Below are 23,159 nucleotides of genomic sequence, written 5' to 3'. Positions count from 1 at the left end.
AGTTCTAAACAACTCTGTCCCCTTGCATTTCATTAACCCACTCCACATGCCTTTCTGAATAAGACACTGACTCAGGCTGCCTGGCTTAGGCCTGTCCTCGCGAACAGTAACTGTGAATAAAAGGCAAGACTGAGGAGCCTTAGACCAACCAGGTCCTAACCTTGGAGGCAGGGTGTGGTCACCTTCCTCTGAAACATTCAGACAGCATGGCAGAGGGACAGCTACCTGAATACTTGGGGGTACACTTATGAGAAAGGAAGGGTGATAATTCTAGGCAGATAAAAATGTTTGGTTTTTTATTTTTATTTTACAGTTTTTATACATTTACTAAGACTCCCTTTGAAATGTGACAATTTAGGTGTCAGTATTCCCACCCACTTGGCCCCAAACACCCAAGCATAAAAATACACAGCAGAAACATCTCTATTTTTAAATTATATGGGGCTCTGACAATGAGTGGGTAGGAAAAAGTGAGACAAGTGATAAGGGTTGTGCTACCATGGAAGAAAATTAAAAATATACTATAAAAAGAAAGATCTTATCTGGATGGGGGAGGCTAGAGGAATCCAAATTACCATATCTAAGAAAAAAATGCTCCTGTCCAAAGGCAAATCTTTAACAATTCTCCCAACCACAGTCTACTTGGTGTCCTCTAGATTTAAAAAAAAAAATCTGAGGTATTAAGCAACTCCCAGAGATGGTCAGTGGTCAAGCCAGAACTCAAACCGGATCCGTCTACATCATTCCAGGTCCATTCACCAAAAGCCATTACATCTGAACCAAAGCCTATAATTCACATATTTGCCATTAAATCCCCATGTCAACATGTACTAAGGAGCAAGACATAGTGAGCAAAGTGCTGTGCTAAGTGCTGGTTGAGGAGACAAGATATAAATTTTAAAAAAATAAATAAATATATATATATATATATATATATATATATATACACACACATACATACACACACACGTATATATTTTTTAGTCCATTGAGATATATATATATATATATATATATATATATATATATATATATATATATCTCAGTACATGGAAGCATATGCTAAAAGCTCAATCAGTCATTCAGACAATGAGCTCCAGCAGAGTGCAGAAGAGATGGGGAGAAACAAAAATCATATGTGAAATTTTTTTAAAAAATGTAAGGAAATGTACTGGTGGCTTGTTTGGGGCTGTGTCTCTGGAACCCTGAAGGTAAGATGTTTTGCATTGTGCATTTGGGATTTTTGGTAGAAAGGGTTTAGAATAACTCACAATTGGCACAATGTGTCTTGCACATAATGATAGTTCAATAAATCATTAGGTTGATTAGATTTGAGTAGCCATTATACGTAACTTAGAAATCTTGAAAAGTTTACTTCTGACACGTTAGATAGCATATCAGAGAAAAGAGAGAGGAAAAGAATTGAAGAAAAATAATAAGTTAAACGACTTTTTAAACCCCTCATTGAAGACAACTGGAATTCTCTGAAAAACTGAATCCTCCAATGGTGCATTGGCATCAATTATTTCTCCACTGGCTGTGTAATAAAATCTAAATTCCTTAGCCCAACATCCTGTGTCTCACTTTGCTTCCCCATTTTATAACTCTGTTACAAGCCAAACTGCTCTACCCCAGTGCTCCATACAGATGAAAAATACTCCTGTGTCTACAGCTAGTCGTTCCCTCTAAGGTGAATGCCTTCCCCTGCCCTGCCACTGTCACCTATGAGGCACAGTCCAAATGCCACCTCTTCCAGGAAGCTCCCATTAGCTTTGAGCCTGAGAAGTTATGCTTTCACTGATCTGAACAGGAAACTTATATAGGCCTGTTTCATTGAATTCATCTTCTGCCTTATATTGTACTTACATGTATGTCTTACTCCCCTATTATAAACTCTTTAAGGGAAGGTAGAATATGTGTGTAAATGCCTAATAAATAATATATCTTCAAATCCTTCTAAAAATCCAGAAATATCATTAATTGAACTTGCCCTGTACATAAGCAGAAACACACAAAAGGATCACTGAGGTAATCAATGGATCAATTTCCATGATCTCCTCTAACAATTGTTTTAATGACTGGATGATAAAGAAGAAGGGAGGGGAACAACTTTTAATAAAATCTGCAAAGATCCTATCTTTTCAAAGTTTGTACTAGACTCAGTGCCAAGTTCCTTTTGGATTCCATCAGCAGGCTTTCAACCATTTTAATTTGAATGAATCACCCAAAATAAAAATCTATGGCATTTAATACACCCACTTCTCAAAGATATGAAATTCAATTTTTCTTTAAGTAATTTAATTGAAGTTTCAGGTAATGTCAAAAACTTACTGATGAATAGCTCTTTCTGGTGGAAATAACCAAAACAAAAGTTGGATGAACTATTTTTTACAGAAATGTTTGGTCTAAGTGCAGAACCTGACTCATTAGGTAATAGTTGCAGGCCCTTCTTTAGACTGTCTATAAACTATCATAGACTGTAGAATGCACTAGGAACTTGTTTAAGGGCATGATTATAGCAAAATATATGTATTTGCAATTCTCCCAATAATACACAATCATAAAAACATGTTTGTTGGCGTTTCAGAAAGGGTTGGAGGCATCTGAAAATACAACATGCAATAAAAATAACACCGCCACAGCATCTTTATGAACAAGAATTGTCAACTGAAAAATCTTACTTTATTTCAGCTTAAGGTTTGGAAACTAATCAAATGCTGAGAAATCTACAGAAATTATTTTATGAAATCTTGTTTCCTTCTATCCATCAAAGTGGGCATAACATAATACAAAAAATAAATGCCCATGGATGTGTGTGATTTCAATAGTTCTCTTCTTAGTCTGAGCTTTACTGAGATATAACTAAGGAGTTCCTTTTGGCGTTAATTCCAGAGCTCTTCCAGGTAATTCCAAAAAGAACTCCTTAGTCTGATTTGCTTAGATTTATGCAAAACTGGTTTTGATTGGAGGGAGCTCTTTGAATTGCTTATTTTCCTTAATTGGAAATTATCGTTTTCAAGGACCATTGCCTCTAGTCTTACCTCCTTCCCTAGAATTTCTCAGCTGCTTCATCTTTACCCACCATTCATAATATGCACAAGTATCTGTCACACAAGAGCAAATAAGTAAGGTTTTTTTCAGCAGAAACAATAAATTCTATTAGCTTGCTCTACTTTTCCAATAACATGCTATTCAGAAGAATAAATAAGCTTATATCCTTCAGAGTTGGGAATTCCAAATAAGGCTAATTACACTGAAATACACCCAATATTAAAATACATTATCAACAGCTTCAGAGAGTAAATGAATACCCATCCATTATCAAGAAGCTTACTTTGCTGAATTATTTTTTCTTAAAGTCAGCTTTATTGAGGTATAATTATATACAACAAAACTCACTCTTCTAAGTGTAGTTTGAGCTTTGACAAATGGACAGTCATGTAAACAGCACCACAATCAAGAATCAGAACATTTCCATCAACTGGAAAAGTTCCTTTATTCCCCTTGGTGGTCAAGCATCCTCCTAACCCCCAGGCAACCACTAATTTGTTTTCTATCCCAATAGGTTTGCCTTTTCTAGAATGAAATATAAGTGGAATCCTATAGTATGTAGTCTTTTGTCTCTGACTTCATTAACTTAGCATAATGCTTTTGAGATTTATCCATGTTCCCTCAAATGTTTATAGTTCATTCCTTCTTATTGCTAAACTAGAGGCCCGATGCACGGAATTCGTGCAAGGGGCTCGCCCCCACCACCAGAGTGGCCGGGGGCCTCTACCGCCTCTGCCTGGGCCCCTGCCGCCGGGGCTTCGTCCAAAAGGACAACCGGTCTAATTAGCATATTACACTTTTATTATTATAGACTAGAGGCCCAGTGCATGATTTAATCATGCACGTGTAGGCTGTCTGTCCGCTGGTCGGGACAGTGTGGCCGGCAGCTCCGAAGTCCCTGGGCCCCTAGGGTGAGGCGGGGCGGGGGCGTGGTCCTCCTGCGGCCAGAGCCCAGGCAGAGGTCTTGCCTTCGCCTCCCGCCCAGGAAGGCTGGGGCCGCCGCCGCAGCCTCCTCTGCCTTTGTGGAAACCCGAGTCCTCTGCGGACACCGGGACACCGCCACGTGCTCCTGCGGCCCAACTGCCGCCAGACTCCTCCCCCGGGAGCCGCGCCGCCCGCCCACCCGCGCCGCCTCCAAACCTCCAAAACGCCGGCTCACTGCCCCAGAGGCCCGTCTGTGCTGCAGCACAGCCATGGCGCAGACGCTGAGCTCGCGCCGCCGCTGGCAACGCAAGCTCAGCGTCCTGCCGGCCCAATCACCACCCCAGCCACCCGAGTCCCGCCCCTGCACCTCCTGCTGGCCCAATCGTGGGCGTAGCGGAGTGATGGTAATTTGCATATTACCATTTTATTAGGTATGATAGCATTCATTGTATGAATATAACACTATTTATTAGTTGTCTTGCTTTTAGTTTTTGATTATGAGTAATCTTCCATGAACATTTGAGCATGGGCCTTTGTGTGAATCAGTCTGTATTTCTTTTGGTTAAATACCTAGAGGTGGGATTGCTAAATCGTATGATGTGTGTTTATCTTTATAAAAAAGTGGTTTTTTTCCAAAGTGGCTGTTTCATTTTACATTTCTATCATCAACGTATGAGATTTCCAATTGTATCACAATCCCATCATCACTAATTGTTGTCAATCTTTTTCATTTTAGCCACAGAGTGGCTCTGCAGTGGTATCTCGACATGATTTTAACTTGCCTTTCCTTTGTTAATGATGTTGAGCATCTTTTCCTGTACCTATTTGGTGAAATGTCTACTTAAAACATTTGTACATTTTTTTAAATTCAATTGTTTGTCTTCTTATTGTTCTTTATAAACTCTGGGTTCCAGTCTTTTATCTGATATGGGTTGTGACTTTGCTGAATATTGTAATTAGTTATCCCATTGAACACACACATCCAAGGATTTTACTGGTCAAATACATATAAGAACTGTACCAGTAGAGATAAAATTCCCTAAGAACTGCACCACCCAAAGAAGAATTTGCATAAAGACTGTATCACTAAATGGTCAATCTCCAAAAGACTGAACCATCAAAAGTCAAATTCTATAAAGGCACTGAAATGGCAAATTTCATGAGTACTATACAATTCAATGTCTTAGGGAGAGAACAGCTCTCATTTATTATATTCTGAAATCAATTCTGTGTGTTTATATCAAATATATTATATTAAATTAAATTGCATTAGTATATTTCATTGTATATGTTCTGATGTCTGTTTTTTTGCATGTTAGTTGTATCTTCCCCATAAGTTAAGAGCCACCCTCTGTTCTGTGTAGAGTTCACAGGCTGGTATGTTGCTGCTCAGTATTCAGTTGTATGTCAGTCAGGCTCCCAGGAGGAAACAGATTTCACACTCTGGGGATAACAAAGGGACTATTAACGAAACTGTAGACAGGCATAAGGGAAATCAGCAAGCTATAGCTGCTATTACGCCCAGGTCTGAAGAAAAATGCAGAAGGAGAAGTTGCTGGAACCTGAATAGAGTAACTACAGCTACAGCAGCAATGGTCTGTTGTGGCTAGATTCAAGCAACCTTATGGAGATATGGCAGGAAACAAATCAAGAAGAAGAAATATCCCAATCTTATTATCCTACAGCCCTCCAGTCTCCTGATGTGACTGCCATTGGGAATCCCAACAGGAAGCCAGAGAGCAGGAGGTCACATTGATATATTTCATAAAGGTCAGCTTCCCTGGACACCAACAAGAAAGACAAGAGTGGAGAGTGGGTCTGGATGGGCCACAGAAATTAGTAAACACAGCAGATAATAAATGTTATAATCATTGAAGAGTTACTCCAAGTAGAACTCTGGATCTACAGAGTAAATAACATATGATATAATGAGAATTATAAGAGTCCCTATGAAGAAATAAATGACCTTATTAAGTCAGATGGTCATCGGGCTCTTTATGTTTGGACACGTAACCATTCTATATGGCAGAAATGGGACACATATGTAGGTCTTTTGTTTTGTTTTATAGCCAATTACAATATTAAATTAAATTCTTGAGAGAGGGGTGGGGTTGGGGAGGAGAAGGATGAGGGAAAGTAATATTGCCTGATTTTTATTTCCTTACTTATCAACATCTGGGAAAGATATTACTGCTGCCATTCTTGAACTACTACTGCTATCCTAAAAATTACATAAATGTTCTCTTTAATATTTTATATTTCATAAAAATGTTAATTTACCTCCTTAATCTGAGCATTTACAAGAAAGTGTATTGAGAATATTCCATGGCATGGAATTGGGTATTTGACAGACCAAGGCTGATATTGTGGTTCTATATTAGTAGTATGACCTATGCCAAAATATTTAACTTCTCTACACAAAATTTCCTAAATATGAAAAAATAAAAAGGAAATAGTAATGACTGTTCCTAATTACTGGGGTAAAGTTTAAGTAATGTGTGATGGGAGGCAGCCCATCAATGATTCTCTTCATTGATGTTTTCATCTCTCTCTACCTCTCCCTTTCTCTTAAAAAAAGTTAGCCTTCCTCCAATTTTTACTCGGGGGGTCGGGGGGTGGAAATCTCTATGGACCCTAGAGAAAGCACTACTGATGCCAATTATCAAATAATTCTAGGCCCATTTACCGATATATATAAGAGAACAACCAAATGATATAAATGACTAGAGGAACCGTCTGGCCTAAGATGTTTGAATTTGGTACTGGTATTTCAATTACATTTTTTTCCTACCCATACTCTGGACTCACACTCTACATCTCTGTCTTGAAAAAAAAGAGTAACATTTTAAAATTTCAAATCAAATGTAAAATATGTTACAAAATAACTGTTTTATTAAATCTCTTACTGAACGGAGGTAGGAGATAGGGAAGAACATAAAGGTAATCTCTGAAATTAGTGACTGGACTGAGTGAGCAAATCACACATATGAATAGCATACATGATCATCACCAAAACCCAACAAGAAGCACAGGACTAGATAAGGAGATGCCCTAATTCTTGGAAAATAACTATCACATTTGACTGATAAAATTCATACACTTTCTAAAGCAATTGATATACTCTCTGTATTCTTCCAATAAACTTCATAGATGCCAACTAAGAGTTAAGGATTAGTAACAAAAATTATAATTTTTTAAATATTTGCTCATCAAGTACTCAGGATTTTACATATAGCTAAACAAAATACTTGGACAATTACTTGTTGTGAGTCCCAAAGGCAAGATTGTGGAGGATGCTTTTATTCTCTTTGAGTGTGAAAGCTATCTAAAATGTCTGTGTGCACATTTGCTTAATTTAAATCTTTATTTGTGTACTATTTAATTTACTTTTTATTATTCATTATTTGTGTAAGTACTATTTATAAAAGCGATATCCTTTTCATTTTATCTATTAGATAAATTTAGTGTCTACTACTGGGTAATGGCATACTCTGATAGTAGAAAATACAAAGGCAAGTCATATTTTGACATTTGGATGCCACTGCTACCTAGAACTGGTTATATGTACTTAACTAGTAAAGATAGATACAATTCTATTAAGCTTTTGAGCTTCTTATTGGCATATAGTTGTATACTTAAAGTTATTATATTACATGAAGGGGTAAGCCTATTACTGCTCAGCAAACTGCTGAGTCTGGATAAAAAGTAACCTCTGCTAGGCTTCCTGGCACTAGGGAGGAAGCAGATCATTGACGGGTCAGGGCAAGGTCTCTCACTATTGTTTTTTGGAACTGAAATATATAAATAAATGATACCAAAAAAAAAAAAAAAAAAAAAAAACGCAGCAGAAAAATTAGTGTGGAAAATTTCAAAGTAACCAAATGAAAGAGGTGGGAAGATGTTAGATTTCTAACAATGAATAAACCATCCCCCTGCTAATTTCCCCAATTGAAATTTTATCTAATCCACCAGCTTCAACTTTAAATAATATCAAGGAACAAGCTTTACATACATTGTGTCATTCAATCTTCAATTTATTACATATTATATAAATCATGTATGTTACGGTTTCTATATTTATAAATGAGAATATTGAAAGTCAGAGACATTAACAATATGTCTAACGTCACACATTTATAAGAATACAAAGATTCAATGCATGTTTTTCAGAAAACAAAGCTTGAGCTCTCAGCCGTGAACCTAGGCCATTAATTATTTCAAGTGCTTCTTAAGATAGAAACTCTTTAGGACAGAAACACCCAAATAATCAAACCATGATGATTTTGTGTTATTGACAGATTCCAAAAGAGTACAACAATGCTAAAAAGGTTATGAGAGTTAGGTCCAATAGTCCCCATTAACCAGAGTCTGTTCCCAGACTCCGCGCTCCCTACCCCCAGTGGATGCCTGAAACCGTGGATAGTACTAAACCTTATAAATACTCTTTTCTCTTATACATACACTAGAGGCCTGATGCACGAAATTCGTGCATAGCGGGGCCTCCCTCAGCCCAGCCTGCACCCTCTCCAATCTGGGTCCCATTGGGGGATGTTCGACTGCATCTCACAATCTGGGACCGCTGGCTCCTAAAGACTCGCCTGCCTGCCTGCCTGATCACCCCTAACCCCTCTGCCTGCTGGCCTGATCGCTCCTAACCGCCGCTGCCAAGCCTCGTACCCGGGACCCAGGCTTCCCTCCCTCTGGCCGGCTGCAGGCACCCTGGACCTGGGCCAGCTTTGCCTGGACCGGCCGCAGAAGCAGGGTACTGTGGACGAGCAGCTTCGCAGGTGCCGGGGACCACAGGGCGGGCAGCTTGTCCCTCTCCCAGGCCACAGCCTGGCTAGCCCCCATTCCTCTCTCTTGAGCTCCTTTGTGCCTGGCGGGTCCCATTCCTCTCTCCCCAGCTCATTTGTGCCTGGCTGGTCCCCATTCCTCTCTCATGAGCTCATTTGTGCCTGGCTGGTCCCCATTCCTCTCTCCCCAGTGTAGAGTGTCTGAGCAGTTTCAGTGTGAGGGCCCGAAGGCATGAGGGTGTGATGACCATTTGCATATTAGCTCTTTATTATATAGGATACCTATGATAAAGTTGAATTTATAAATTAAGCACTACCATGGGTAGAATATTTGTTCTTACCATAGATTTTAGTAATCTCAGCACATTATTTTTTCCCTCTCCTTATTAAGTCAAGAACTTTCACTTTTTCTTGTAAAGAAAGCACTTTATGGCTTCTCTCTGGCATATCCAAATTGCCACCTTCACAACTCTTATGCTTTGGGGGCATTATTGCGTAAAATAAGGATTACTTGAACATAAGCACTGCAATACTGCAATAGTCAATGTGATAACCAAGACAGCTACTACATGACTAACTGCATAGGCAGTGTCTACACAGTGTGGACAAAGGGAGGATTCAAGTCCCAGGCAGGACAGAGTGGGTCAGCATGCGATTTCATTATGCTACTCAGAACGGCACATTTAAAACCTATGAATTGTTTATTTCTGTGATTTTCATTTAATATTTTGAAACCGCCTTTGATTGCAGGTAACAAACCATGAATAAGGGAGACTAGAGTGCTCAGCGCGCCTTGGAGCCCGGCCACTTCCCAGCGATCAGCTCCTCGGACCTGCCTCACAGCATGGCCCCCAAACGCCAGTCCTCGCTCCGACCACAAAGGAAGAAACCGAAACTGGCTCCAGCCCCCAAGCTGGAGAAGAAGCCGACCCCTCCGGACGTGCCGAAGGGAGAAAAGAACAGCAAGAAGCGATTGAACATATTGATGAAGTACAAAATGAAACAGACAGACTTAATGAACAAGCCAGGGAGGAGATTTTGAAAGTAGAACAGAAATATAACAAACTCCGCCAACCATTTTTTCAGAAGAGGTCAGAATTGATCGCCAAAATCCCAAATTTTTGGGTAACAACATTTGTCAACCATCCACAAATGTCTGCACTGCTTGGGGAAGAGGCTGAAGAGGCGCTGCATTATTTGACAAGAGTTGAAGTGACAGAATTTGAAGATATTAAATCAGGTTACAGAATAGATTTTTATTTTGATGAAAATCCTTACTTCGAAAATAAAGTTCTCTCCAAAGAGTTTCATCTGAATGAGAGTGGTGATCCATCTTCAAAGTCCACTGAAATCCAATGGAAATCTGGAAAGGATGTGACGAAACGTTCAAGTCAAACACAGAATAAAGCCAGCAGGAAGAGACAGCACGAGGAACCAGAGAGCTTCTTTACCTGGTTTACTGACCATTCTGATGCAGGTGCAGATGAGTTAGGAGAAGTCATCAAAGATGACATTTGGCCAAATCCATTGCAGTACTACTTGGTTCCCGACATGGATGATGAAGAAGGGGAAGGAGAAGAAGAAGAAGAAGAAGATGATGATGATGATGATGATGATGAAGAGGAAGGGTTGGAAGATATTGATGAAGAAGGGGATGAGGATGAAGGTGAAGAAGATGATGATGAGGGGGAAGAAGGAGAGGAAGATGACTAATGAACACTGATGGATTCCAACCTTTTTTAATTTTCTCCAGTCCCTGGGAGCAAGTTGCAGTCTTTTTTTTTCCTTTTTCTTTCCCCCCAACCCCTCTTGTGCTCGTCGCCCTGTTTTTGAGGTCTCTTTTTCTCTCCTTTACACCATGGGTCTCACCTTATTTTTTTTTTGGGGGGGGGGGATGTACCTTGAGCAGAATACAGTGGGAAAAAAATCTTTGCCCCTTTCTGTTCCAAATTCATTTTTATCCCTTCCTGTCTCAAGAAAAACTTAATGGAATCACCACCACCGTGCTCTGTGGGAAAAAAGAAAAACCTTCTGCTCCCTTAGCTCTGCTGGGAGCTGGAGGTGGCTAGGCCCCTGTGTAGTAGTGCTTAGAATTCTAGCTTTTCCCTCCTTTCTCTGTATATTGGGCTCAGAGATCACTCTGTGTCTCTATGTGAATATGGACAGTTAGCATTTACCAACATGTATCTGTCTACTTTCTCTTGTTTAAAAAAAGAAAAAAAAACTTAAAAAGGGGAGGGGGTTATAGAAGGTGAGCAAAGGGTGGGTTTGAGATGTCTGGGTGGGTTAAGTGGGCATTTTGACAACATGGCTTCTCCTTTGGCATGTTTAATTGTGATGTTTAACGGACATCCTTGCAGTCTAAGATGACACTTTTAAAATAAAATTCTCTCCTAATGATGACTTGAGCCCTGCCACTCGATGGGAGAGTCAGCAGAACCTGTAGGATCTTATTCAGAATTGACATTTCTCTATTGTAATTTTGTTCCTGTTTATTTTTAAATTTTCTTTTTGTTTCACTGGAAAGAAAAGATGATGCTCAGTTTTAAACGTTAAAAGTGTACAAGTTGCTTTGTTACAATAAAACTAAATGTGTACACACACACACACAAAGGGAGACTACTGTATATTGCTGCCTCTTATGTTTATTTGTGGCCATCTCTGTATTATCCTTATTTTAAACTATTTTTAAAAATAAGAGTGTAACAAAATGTGGAGAGTGGCTACAGTGTTTGGACAGGTTCAAGCTTCGAACTAATGAGAGGGCACAGTCTTCTCATGGCAAAGTCATGTGCAAGTCCTAGCTTAGAGGGCAAAGCTTGAACCTATGGCCCCACGTGCCTGAGTGATGTGGGCTTGATAGAGTTTAGGTGCCTGTAATTGAGTAGATTGGAAACCCAGGAGAACATTGTAACCACGCCCTTACTTTGCCTCGAGGAGTCTGGCTATAAAATAAAGTGACAGCTTACAGGCTTGGCACTGTCTCTCTCCATCAGAGAGGACAGCGTCCCACCCAGACCCAGCTTTCTTCTCTTGTCTGTCTTTTCTAACTCCTTCACCGGCCCCACTCAGGTTCACCCTTGGCCGTGCCAGCGCAGCACAACAAAACACCAAATTAGAAAATAAATCAGCATTCAATACATCGGAGCACTAGGAGAATGGCAGTTAGGGCCTCTGAAAATGCGCCTTCTGTAAAAGTGGTAAGAATAAACACTGTCAAAAATGATCAAAATCAACTTTTCAGAACTCTGAAATTAACTAAGGCCTTGCAACAATCCAGTAAGGAAGAAAAGCAGCTGGAATTTGGTAAGAACAACAAAATTTTTGGCATTTTAATTTGCCCTAATCCCACTTGAGCCTAGCAATCACCAAAGAAGGCAGGATGAGTTTGGAATTCCCCCAAAGCCCTCGCCCCAGAGAATATCACAATTTGACCTGTGGAGCAACTCCCTGAAAAGCACCGTCCTCAAGTTCTGTCTTTGTTTGACCTGAAGCAGAGAGCACTCTGTGCAAATTGACCCATCCCAGGGCATTTGTTGAAGTTAATTAGTAATATTTAATGTCTGTTAATGTGGCAATTGTTTAATGCACCAGCTGCCAGAGGAGGTATTATCAGCTAGTCCTAAGGATGACCAAAAAATATGTAAAAGGAAAAATTGGGGAATGAGATCAGTGTGAAGAGAGGAGAAGGACTCTGGAGCTGACCAAAGCCGAGGCGCTGCTGCATCCCTGCATCCAGCCCTGACATCCCGCCACCATGGCCATCTTGCCCAGGAGAAGTGCTGAAGGGGATGCTAAAGGAGATAAAGCCAAGGTGAACCACAGAGAAGAGCTGCCAGGTTATCAGCTAAACCTGCTCCTCCAAAGCCAGAGCCCAAGCCTAAAAAGGCCCTGCAAAGAAGGGAGAGAAGATACCCAAAGGGAAAAATGGGAAGGCTGATACTGGCAAGGATGGGAATAACCCTGCAGAAAATGGAGATGCCAAAACAGACCAGGCGCAGAAAGCTGCAGGTGCTGCGGGTGCTAAGTGAAGTGTGTGCACCTGTGGGGTCCCTCGGCCTGGCCTGCACCCTCTCACAATCCGGGACTCCTTGGGGGATGTCGGATAGCCGGTTTCAGCCCAATACCCACAGGCCCAATCCAGACAGGAGGGAGCCCGATCCTGTGCATTGAGCGTCTGTCCCCTGGTGGTCAGTGCGCATCATAGCAACCGGTCAACCAATCGTTCAGTTGTTCAGTCGCTTAGGCTTTTACATATATAGATAATTTTTTAAAACCATATCCAAATAATTTTTTTAATTATTAGAAAAATGTCCTTACCTCAACTGTATACAAAAATTAATTCAATAAGATCATAGACCTAAATTTAACAACTAAAATTATAAAACTGTAACATAGGAGTAAATCTTTGTGACCTTGGATCAGGCAACAGTATCTTAGATATAATACCTCTTCCCACAAATGAGACTGAATCAAGATCATTTTCCCCGAGGAAGATGGCGGCGGAGGTGAACGGCTGATCTGCTGCCTCGCATGGCAGTTTTGGAAAAACAACTAAAAGATGGTCTGGTGAGCGCGGCGACTCCTGCTCGCGTCTCCCCAGACCGGGCGGCGGCTCCTCTCAGCCAGCACCGCACCCGGGGCCATGAGCTCGTGGGCGCCGCGGCAGCTGCCGTGGCGGCGACCGCGGACTCGGCGCAGCGGCTCTCGGTGAAGGAAGAGACCATCTTTCTGCGAGACGGGCTCACCCGCGTCACCGACCTGGCCCAGCTCCCCACTGAGATCCTCGGGGCCCCGGAGACCGCCAACACCGACTTAGAGGATTCTTAAGACTTCCTGTCTTACACTCAAGTCCTCTAGCCATTTTGAGAGAGGAGAACTAAGAAGGCAGCGAAGTCAAACAAAGGAACTTCGCGCACAGCAATTTCAAAGTTAAACAAAGGAACTTCGCCGCGCACAGAGCGTCTGCCACCCAGAACCACAGGAGAGCTGGCTGAATGGTGGATTTACAGCTAAGAGAGAAGAGGAAAGAGCGAACTCTGGAGAAACTGAGGTGCGGAGGCGCGTGGGTCGGGGGAAGGGACTTGTGGCTTTTGTTCCAACCCTAGGGGAGATTAGCTCCCCAGACGCCTGCGGGAAGAGGCTGGACTCTCGGCCTTCCTGTCGGAGAGTGGGAGTGACTTCCTTGTGGAGGTGCACCCAGCAATCAGTGTTTGCTGCGCTGGAGTGCGGAATGAGGGGGCTTGGAAACGTGGAAAACAGAAAAAGCAGACTTGCAGCCAGAGCGGTTCGCCTCGCCATGGCCTGGTGGCGCCCTGAGGCCCCGCCCCGCCCTGAGACACGCCCCGCCCTGGGACCCGCCCCGCTCGTTTTGCAGACCCGCCCCGCACGTCTTGCAGGCACACCTGGGCTCCAAGCAACGGCTTTTGCATGTGGGTGGCCTGCCCTATGGCAGCTTGACCAGATAAACTGCGGTTCTAGTCGGACTGCTCTAGGGACGCTCAGACAGGAGGAGGAAACTGCAGTTTCTGCCGTTAAGTCCTGCTGAGTGGTCTCAGGTAGCAGCTGACCTACACACCATTGGAGACCCAGAAACGAGGGCATCTAGTGGTCGGTGTGAGATGACACCAGATTTCAACCACTCGCATAAAGGACACATTCCAGAGGCAGAATCAATGAGCGCCAAAGCCTTGCTGCACCAAGACCCGGCCCATAAATCTGTCTCCTACACAGCAACTCTTCCTTTATAGACACAGAGGATCTGCACGGCCAATTGGCCTGGAGGACAATTCCTCCCAGCGACACCAACAACAATCAAGACTTAACTATACAAAGGAAGACCAAGACGGAGGCATAGGGCGGAAGCCTGATTGCTGCCCACCACAACAATTTTGAGTCTACGACGGGAGAGCGGAGCAGACACCATCCAGAACCACCGGAGGGCTGACTGAGCAGACGCTCTACAACTAGAATAAAAGAGAGGGGTACTCGGGATGATGCTGATGCCGGCGACCCAAAGATCACACTTTGAGAACTGCGGCTCAGACGACACAGTGGCGGCCTGGAACGTGCTCGGCGCAGTTCCCCCAGCGGTCTCTGGCTGAGGGGAAGGCCCCACTCGCTGCCGAGCACGGACAGACGAGCCCCTGGGAGTCATGGGGTGGGAGACTCCGCGCTTGCTGACCTCCGAGTCCTTCAAGAATCTCAACGCCCCGGAAGCAGCCAGGCGCGCACGTTCGGTGACTGGCTACCGCTGCAGACCCAAGGGCCGACGCAGCCACCCCGGACCAGCCCGCTGCCGCGCACCGGGCACACCGGAGCTTCGCCGAGCCCGCCGCCCAACGAGTTCTGCGGCGGCTGCCCTGGAGCTCTGAGAAAATGGCCGAAGGAATTACTGAGATGGAATTGACCAACAGGAAATGGGATCAAGAAGACGAAACCCCGCTGGGTCCTGGATCCGGGTGAAGCCGCGTGCCCATGGGTCTGGGTGAGGCTGGGAACTGGGTCAGGGCGAGGCTGGGCCCCGGGTCCAGATGAGGCCACGTGCCCCTGGGTCCGGGCGAGGCCATGCGCCCCTGGGTCCGGGTGAGGCTGAATCCTGGGTCTGGGCGAGGCCGTGCGCCCCTGGGTCCGGGTGAGCCTGAATCCTGGGTCTGGGCGAGGCCGTGCGCCCCTGGATCCGGGTGAGCCCTGGGCCCTGGGTCCAGGCGGATCCGGGTGAGCCCTGGGCCCCGGGTCCGGGCGAGGCCGCGGGCCCCTGGAGCCGGGTGAGCCCTGGGCCCCGGGTCCGGGCGAGGCCGCGGGCCCCTGGAGCCGGGTGAGCCCTGGGCCCCGGGTCCGGGCGAGGCCGCGGGCCCCTGGAGCCGGGTGAGCCCTGGGCCCCGGGTCCGGGCGAGGCCGCGGGCCCCTGGAGCCGGGTGAGCCCTGGGCCCCGGGTCCGGGCGAGGCCGCGGGCCCCTGGAGCCGGGTGAGCCCTGGGCCCCGGGTCCGGGCGAGGCCGCGGGCCCCTGGAGCCGGGTGAGCCCTGGGCCCCGGGTCCGGGCGAGGCCGCGGGCCCCTGGAGCCGGGTGAGCCCTGGGCCCCGGGTCCGGGCGAGGCCGCGGGCCCCTGGAGCCGGGTGAGCCCTGGGCCCCGGGTCCGGGCGAGGCCGCGGGCCCCTGGAGCCGGCCGTGGGCCCCTGGATCCGGGTGAAGCAGTGCCCCTGGGTCCAGCCGATACCAAACCAGAGGGAGTCGGACCTGCATTACCACCATTTGTCCACCATCCAGAGCTGAGGGGTCAGTGCCGACATGTACTCATAGGGAACCGGTGGACATTGATATTGGGTCTCAAAAGAACTGTTGGTCCAGAAAGAAACTCACTACAGACTGATTCATTTGCCTGTCAGCATAACTATTATTGCTCGTCGCACATTCAATTCTTATAAGTATATCTATAGTGACACATGATTTCGCTCATCTAGGGGAAATGATGAACAACATAGACTGATGAACAAGAACAGAACCAGAAACAAGGAGGCATCGATCGGACTATCAGGCCTCAGAGGGAGGATAGGGGAGGGTGGGGGGAGGGGGGAGAGATCAACCAAAGGTCTTGTGTGCATGCACATGAGCCTAACCAATGCTTAAGTTCAACAGAGGGTTGGGGCATCCAAGGGGAGGGGTGTGGGATGGGAATGGGGGGATGAGGACAAATATGTGACACCTTAATCAATAAAGAAATTTAAAAAAAAAAAAAAAGATCATTTTCCCCCACCTTATAAATGCTTGATTGACTTTGTTTGGTGCTTCATAATTGAAACTCAATGTTGCACTGCTAACTTTATTTTTCCACTCACCAGCATGTTGTGATATGTCTGGATGATTATTAAAAACAAACCAAACACCAGGAAAAAATTAAAAAATACAAGCAACCAAAGAAAAATAGATGTGAACTTCATGAATATTAAAAATGTTTATGCTCAAAAGCACACCTCAAAAAAAGACAACCTACAGAATGAAAGAAAAATTTTCAAATCATATATATAACAAGAGATTTGTATCTGGAATATAAAGAACACCTACAACTCAATAATATAAACACAAATACTCAGTTTAAAAAGGGGCAAGGATTGAAACAGACATTTCTTTAAAGAAGATGTATAACTAGCCAATAGGCATATAAAAAGAAACTCTGTAAAATTAGTTATCAGATTAATGCAAATTAAAACCACAAATAGGTGGCACTTCACACCAAATAGAATGGCTATACTTTAAAAAAAGAAATAAAACAACAAGTATTGGCAAATATGAAGAAATTGGCAGCCTCCTACATACCTGATATGAATACAAAATGATGTAGCCACTTAATAAAGCAATTTGGAAGTTCCTCAAAAAATTAAACATAGAGTTACCATATGAACCAACAATTCCTCTCTTAGGTATATTCCCAACAGAATTGAAACATATGTCCACCCAAAAACTACATATGAATATTTATAGCAGTATTATTCATAATAGTAAAAACTAAAACAACTCAAATGTCCATCAACTGATGAATGGATAAACAAATGTGGTGATATCCATGTAATGGAATATTTTTCACCCATAAAAATGAATGAAGTACTGATGCATGGTACAACACGGATGAACTATGAATACATTATGATAAACATAAGAAGCCAGATCTAGATGTAAGAGACTACATATTGTTAAGCCTTTTAAATGAATTTTATTTTTCAATTACAGTTGACATACAGTATTATATTAGTTTCAGTATAGCCTAGTGATTAGATATTTATATAACTTATGAAGTGATCAGCACAATAAATCTAGTACCTGTGCACCATACATAGTTATTACAATATTATTGACTGTAGTCCATAGGCTGTACTTTACATCCCCATGACCAGTGGTCGGCAAACTCATTAGTCAACAGAGCCAAATATCAACAGTACAACGATTGAAATTTCTTTTGAGAGCCGAAAACCGACTTCTGCGAATGGGCCACGAAGTTTCAATCACACTATACGTGCGAGCCCGCACGTGGTATTTTGTGGAAGAGCCACACTCAAGGGGCCAAAGAGCCGCATGTGGCTCGCGAGCCACAGTTTGCCGACCACTGCCCATGACTATTCTGTCTACCAATCTGTATTTCTTAATCCCTTCATCTTTTTCAACCATCCCCCCACCCAACTCACCATCCAAATGTTCGCTCTATCTATGAGTCTGTTTCTGTTCTGCTTGTTCGTTTATTTTGCTTTTTAGATTCCACATATAAGTGAAATCATCTGGCATTTGTCTTTCTCTGACTTAATTCACTCAGCACAACACCTTGTTGCAGACAGCAAGATTTCATTCTTGTTTTATGGCGTAATCATATTTCATTATATATATGTACCTCTTCTTTATCCATTCATCTAGTGATGGACACTTAGGTCGCTTCCATATCTTTGCTGTTGTAAATAATGCTGCAATGAACATATGGATGCACATGTCTTTTTTTATTTAGTGTTTTGGGTTTCTTCAGATAAATAACAAGAAATGGAATTGCTGGGTCCTTAGTTGTCTCTTGTTACAGCCTTTGTTTAAAGTCTATTTTGTCTGGTATAGGAATGCTACCCCAGCTTTCTTTTTTTTTTCCTTTTCCATTTTCATGAAATACCTTTTTCCAACCCTTTCCTGTCAGTCTGTGTGTGTCGAGTTGAGTGCATTGTGTGTGTTTGTGTGTGTGTGTGTGCATTATTTTTCTATTCTCCCTACTGTGTGACGTGCACTAATTTGTCTGAGCATCTTTCTCTTTCTCCAGAGCAGGGTGCAGCTGGGGAGCCCAAGGTGCCTTAGCACCAGCTCTACATTGCGTGCTCATTCGTGCACTCAGGGTTCAGGGAATAAGGGACGTTTTTCCCCCAGGGGCTCAACTTGTGCTGAGAAGTTCATTTCATTCAATAGGATAGCTGCTGGGTCTCATCGGGAAAACGTGCATGCCACCATAGCTGGGAACAGTAAGCCTTGTTTGGGGAGGTTGGTGTGTGTCAGTGAAACGTAGTATCCTGTGGGCTATAAAGGCTGTGGCGAGCCTTTCTCTAGGGCAGTGGTCGGCAAACTGCGGTTCGCAAGCCACATGCGGCTCTTTGGCCCCTTGAGTGTGGCTCTTCCACAAAATACCACGTGCGGGCGCGCACACACAGTGCAATTGAAACTTCGTGGCCCATGCGCAGTAGTTGGTTTTCGGCTCGGCTCTCAAAAGAAATTTCAATCGTTGTACTGTGGATATTTGGCTCTGTTGACTAATGAGTTTGCCGACCACGGCTCTAGGGTGTCTGGAGTAGAGTAGCGCCAATCCCATGGCGCAGCCCACATGGGGCCTAGATCTGCGTGTCCAGGTGACACCGAGCCGTGGTGCGCGGCTCCGTTAGCGCCCGGAGGCCCTAAGCAGGTAAGGGCTGTGGTTTGCAGGGGGTCAGTGGTTTGCATGGACACAGAAGCAAGTGGCCTTGGGGGGACACTGTACTCACCTCCGCAGGAAGAAGGGAAGGAGGCGGCCGAGGCCAGCAGCGCCGGGTATTTTCGGGCGGGCTCCCATTTCGCTCTTCTGCTGGCCTGGCACACGGATATTCCAGTTTCATCATGAAATGGCACGTCCAGGCTGCTGCAGACTCGGACCCCGGCAGACACTGAATTGGGGCTCAGGGCTCCCGCCAGAAGCCCACGTGGCTGCCCGCGGCCCTCCGGCTCCAACCGCTGCTGACTGTGGCCTGCGCGTGCGCAGTTCACCCCCACGTGAGGGCTTGGCGCAGCCGCGTTGGTGCACAGTGTTGGCCAGAGCGAGCAGATGTGTGTGCACGGACGTGTGTATGAATGTTGGAAAATATCCAACAGCTAAGAAACCAAAAACCAAAAGGAACCAAAAACCACAAAAGAGAGTATGTCCAAAAAGTGAGTTTTCCCGTACAACCCAAAAACAACTTCATGATCCTAAACAGGGAGAGCTGGGAGAAAAGGGGGGCCGTGGGAAGGAGGCTGATTGGTTCACTACTTAGTTCTCCTCCAGGGAGATAACAATAAGTCCTAAGAAAAGTGGGAAAAGACCTTGGCCCAGGTAACTTATAGTCATCACAAGGGACAAAGAGCCTCCTCATAAAAAAGAAAAATTCACGCCGAGGCCGGTTTGGCTCAGTGGATAGAGCGTCGGCCTGAGGACTCAAGGGTCCCAGGTTCGATTCCCGTCAAGGGCATGTTCCTTGGTTGCGGGTACATCCCCAGTAGGGGGTGTGCAGGAGGCAGCTGGTCGATGTTTGTCTCTCATCGATGTTTCTGACTATCTCTCTCCCTTCCTCTCTGTAAAAAAATCAATAGAATATATATTAAAAAAAAAAAGAAAGAAAAATTCATCCAACAAAAATGCCACACAGTCGTAAGACTCAGTCCCGACGTCCACAAAACCGTCAAAGCTCTGATACCTGTTATAGAACCCACAATCACTGTCTGTAAGTACAAATGGGCAATCAAAAGTCACCAACAATGATGATGACGCGGTCAAAGATAAGACAGAAATAGAACTCAGATGTTGCCAGGGATCAGAATTAATACACAAAGTGGAAATTTTAAAATTACATTTTAAAAATATTCTCAGAAAATTTTGAGAATATTGCCTCTTTATTTTAAAAGAAAATAAGCTACAATAAAAAAACAATAACTGAAACTTTAAAAACATATTTGCTAAAATAAAAACAAAACAAAATGGCTGAATAACAGGCTAAATACAGGTGAACATTAGTTATTAAACTGAGAGATTATCTCATAATGCAAGGCAAATGGAAAAAGTAATGAAGTTGCTCAATATGTGTGATGAAAAACAGCTAAAATAAAATCTCTCTCTTTGAAATTTGAAAATACCCTTATAAATTACTTACATTAAAAAGGAATTAAAATGTTAAATTAGAGACAATTAAGAAAATACTGACAAAATCTATGTGATAAGCAAAGAAGCACTTAGCAAAAAATATATATACTTAAATGCACATACCAGAAATTTATTGAAAATAAGTGAATGAGGCATTTAATACAAAAGCCAAATTATATTAACAAAGTCAACCTATAATAAGTAGTTGGTTGTAAAGATAAAAGATTTGAGTTAAAATTAGAAAAGAAGCAGAAACAATTACTTTAGAAAGTTTCTTTTAGATCAAATGTATCAATAAATTAAATTAGAAACAAGCAAAGGAACTTTGGGAGATAATTTTTAAAGACAATAACACAGAAGTTGAGTCCAATAGGTTGGGGCGGGAGAAATTTGATGAAATGGAAAACAATAGAAAATTTCCCAGAAAGGTTTACAATTACAAAATTTGAGTTTAAAAAGAAGTATAAATTGATGGTTATAAAAATGATCACAATAATGTAAAGTACAGCATACAAAATATAGCCAATATATATATATATATATATATATATATATATATATATATATATATTCACACAATATGCAAATTGTCCCCTCAGGAGTTCCACTAGGAGACCAGGAGTTCAATTGCTCTCTATGACGTGCACTGACCACTAGGAGGTGGCAGATAACGAAGGAAGGCCCCAGGCCGGCAGCTGGCAGCTGGGGAAGGGAGCCCTGGCAAGCAGCCAGAAGGCCCCGATCAGCCCTGATCGCCAGCCAGGCCTAGGGATCCTACCCATGCACGAATTTCGTGCACTGGGCCTCTAGTATTGTAATAACTATGTGTGGTGTCAGTGGTTACTAGACTTTTTAGGGTGATCACTCCTAAATTATATGTGTCTAATCACTATGTTATGCATCTGAAACTAATATAATATTGCATATCAACTGTAATTGTAAAGTTAAAATTATTTAAAAATAAATTAAAATAGCCGAAACCAGTTTGGCTCAGTGAATAGAGTGTTGGCCTGCGGACGCAAGGGTCCCATGTTCGATTCCGGTCAAGGGCATGTACCTTGGTTGCGGGCACATCCCCAGTAGGGGGTGTGCAAGAGGCAGCTGATCGATGTTTCTCTCTCATCGATGTTTCTAACTCTCTACACCTCTCTGTAAAAAATCAATAAAATATATTTTTTTAAATAATAATAATAATAAATAAAATAAAACAGATAATAAACCTAAACCAAACAACAATGAAAAAAACTGTATTGAAAGCATAGTCGACATCGTCCCTTCCCCAAAATGCACAAAGCCCAGTATTACTAATTAGTTCTACCAAATTTAGAAAGAATAGATAGCTCCTGTTTTTTTTTAACTCATTCAAATCATAGGAATAAAGGTAAGAACCTTATCAAACATTGTATCAGAATCATTGTTTACAAAGAAACTATAGATTCCTCTTACTCATGAATAGAGACTTTTATAATGATAAATAAATATTGGCAAATCAGACCCAGGAGTGCATCGTGTTAGGGTTTACCACAAGAAAGGAAAGTTCTACATTAAACTGTCTATTAATATCTATTAATATAATTCAAACCATTAACAAATTGGCTTAAAAATATGACAATCTAGAAAAATGGTAAATTATTTTATATAATTTTCTCACCTGGTGGATCCAATCTGAAGTACTGTCTGCACCCACCAACTTCAGGATGAATTTCACAATGTCACACACTATAGGTTAAGAAATACCCTTTTGGGCCCTAACCGGTTTGGCTCAGTGGATAGAGCGTCAGCCTGCGGACTGAAGGGTCCCAGGTTCGACTTATTTCACTTAGCATGATACTCCCAGGTTCGATTCTGGTCAAGAGCATGTACCTTGGGTGCGGGCACATCCCCAGTAGGGGGTGTGCAAGAGACAGCTGATCGATGTTTCTAACTCTCTATCCATCTCCCTTCCTCTCTGTAAAAAATCAATAAAAAATATATTTTTTTAAAAAATACCCTTTTGGGTGGAAAGGGGAAACAGGTATGCCAGTGGTTAGCAATGGAAGGATGGCATAGAGGGACACTCATAATCCTTCCAACATGTCGCAGGAAGGTTAACCAAGCCAGGGCGCTGCTGGCCCAGAGTATAAGCAAAAGAAAGATATTTCTAAAAAACTATGCAGCAGTAAAGAAGATGAATCTCTTACCCTTTGAGACAACATGGAGGGACCTGGAGAGTATCATGCTAAGTGAAATAAGTCAGTCAGAGAAAGACAAGTATCACATGATCTCATTGGAATGTAATGAACAAAATAAACTGATGAACCAAGTGGATCCAGAGACACAAAAGCATGGAACAGACTGCGGAATCTCAGAGGGAAGGTGGGGGAGGGTGAATGGGTTGGAGGTTATCAACCAAAGACCTTGTATGCATATATGCATAACCCATAGATTCAGACAGTAGGGTGGTGAGGGACTGGGGGGAGTTGTTGGGGGGGGGAATGGAGGGAGTCAATGGGGAAAAAAGGGGGACAT

General features: G+C 43.2%; 1 protein-coding gene and 1 pseudogene across 2 annotated transcripts; both read left to right on the top strand.

Moving 5' to 3' along the window:
* Positions 1–9,566: 9,566 nt before the first annotated feature.
* Positions 9,567–10,481, top strand: LOC307110504 (protein SET-like; the record flags this gene model as incomplete). Its single annotated transcript, XM_079789618.1, is given in 2 exon segments — positions 9,567–9,726; positions 9,729–10,481. Coding segments are annotated over 2 exon segments (867 nt in total). The 5' UTR covers positions 9,567–9,612.
* Positions 10,482–11,926: 1,445 nt separating this feature from the next.
* Positions 11,927–12,799, top strand: LOC307110503 (annotated as a pseudogene). Its single transcript has 2 exons — positions 11,927–11,968; positions 12,479–12,799. The product of its transcript is annotated as an uncharacterized misc_RNA (transcript).
* The last annotated feature ends 10,360 nt before the right edge of the window (positions 12,800–23,159 follow it).

This window comes from Cnephaeus nilssonii (genome assembly GCF_951640355.1).
Source record: "Cnephaeus nilssonii genome assembly, chromosome: 14".
In the NCBI taxonomy this organism is placed as follows: domain Eukaryota; kingdom Metazoa; phylum Chordata; class Mammalia; order Chiroptera; family Vespertilionidae; genus Cnephaeus; species Cnephaeus nilssonii.
Note: the sequence above shows the minus strand (reverse complement) of the source record. Positions and strands in the feature narration are given on the sequence as shown.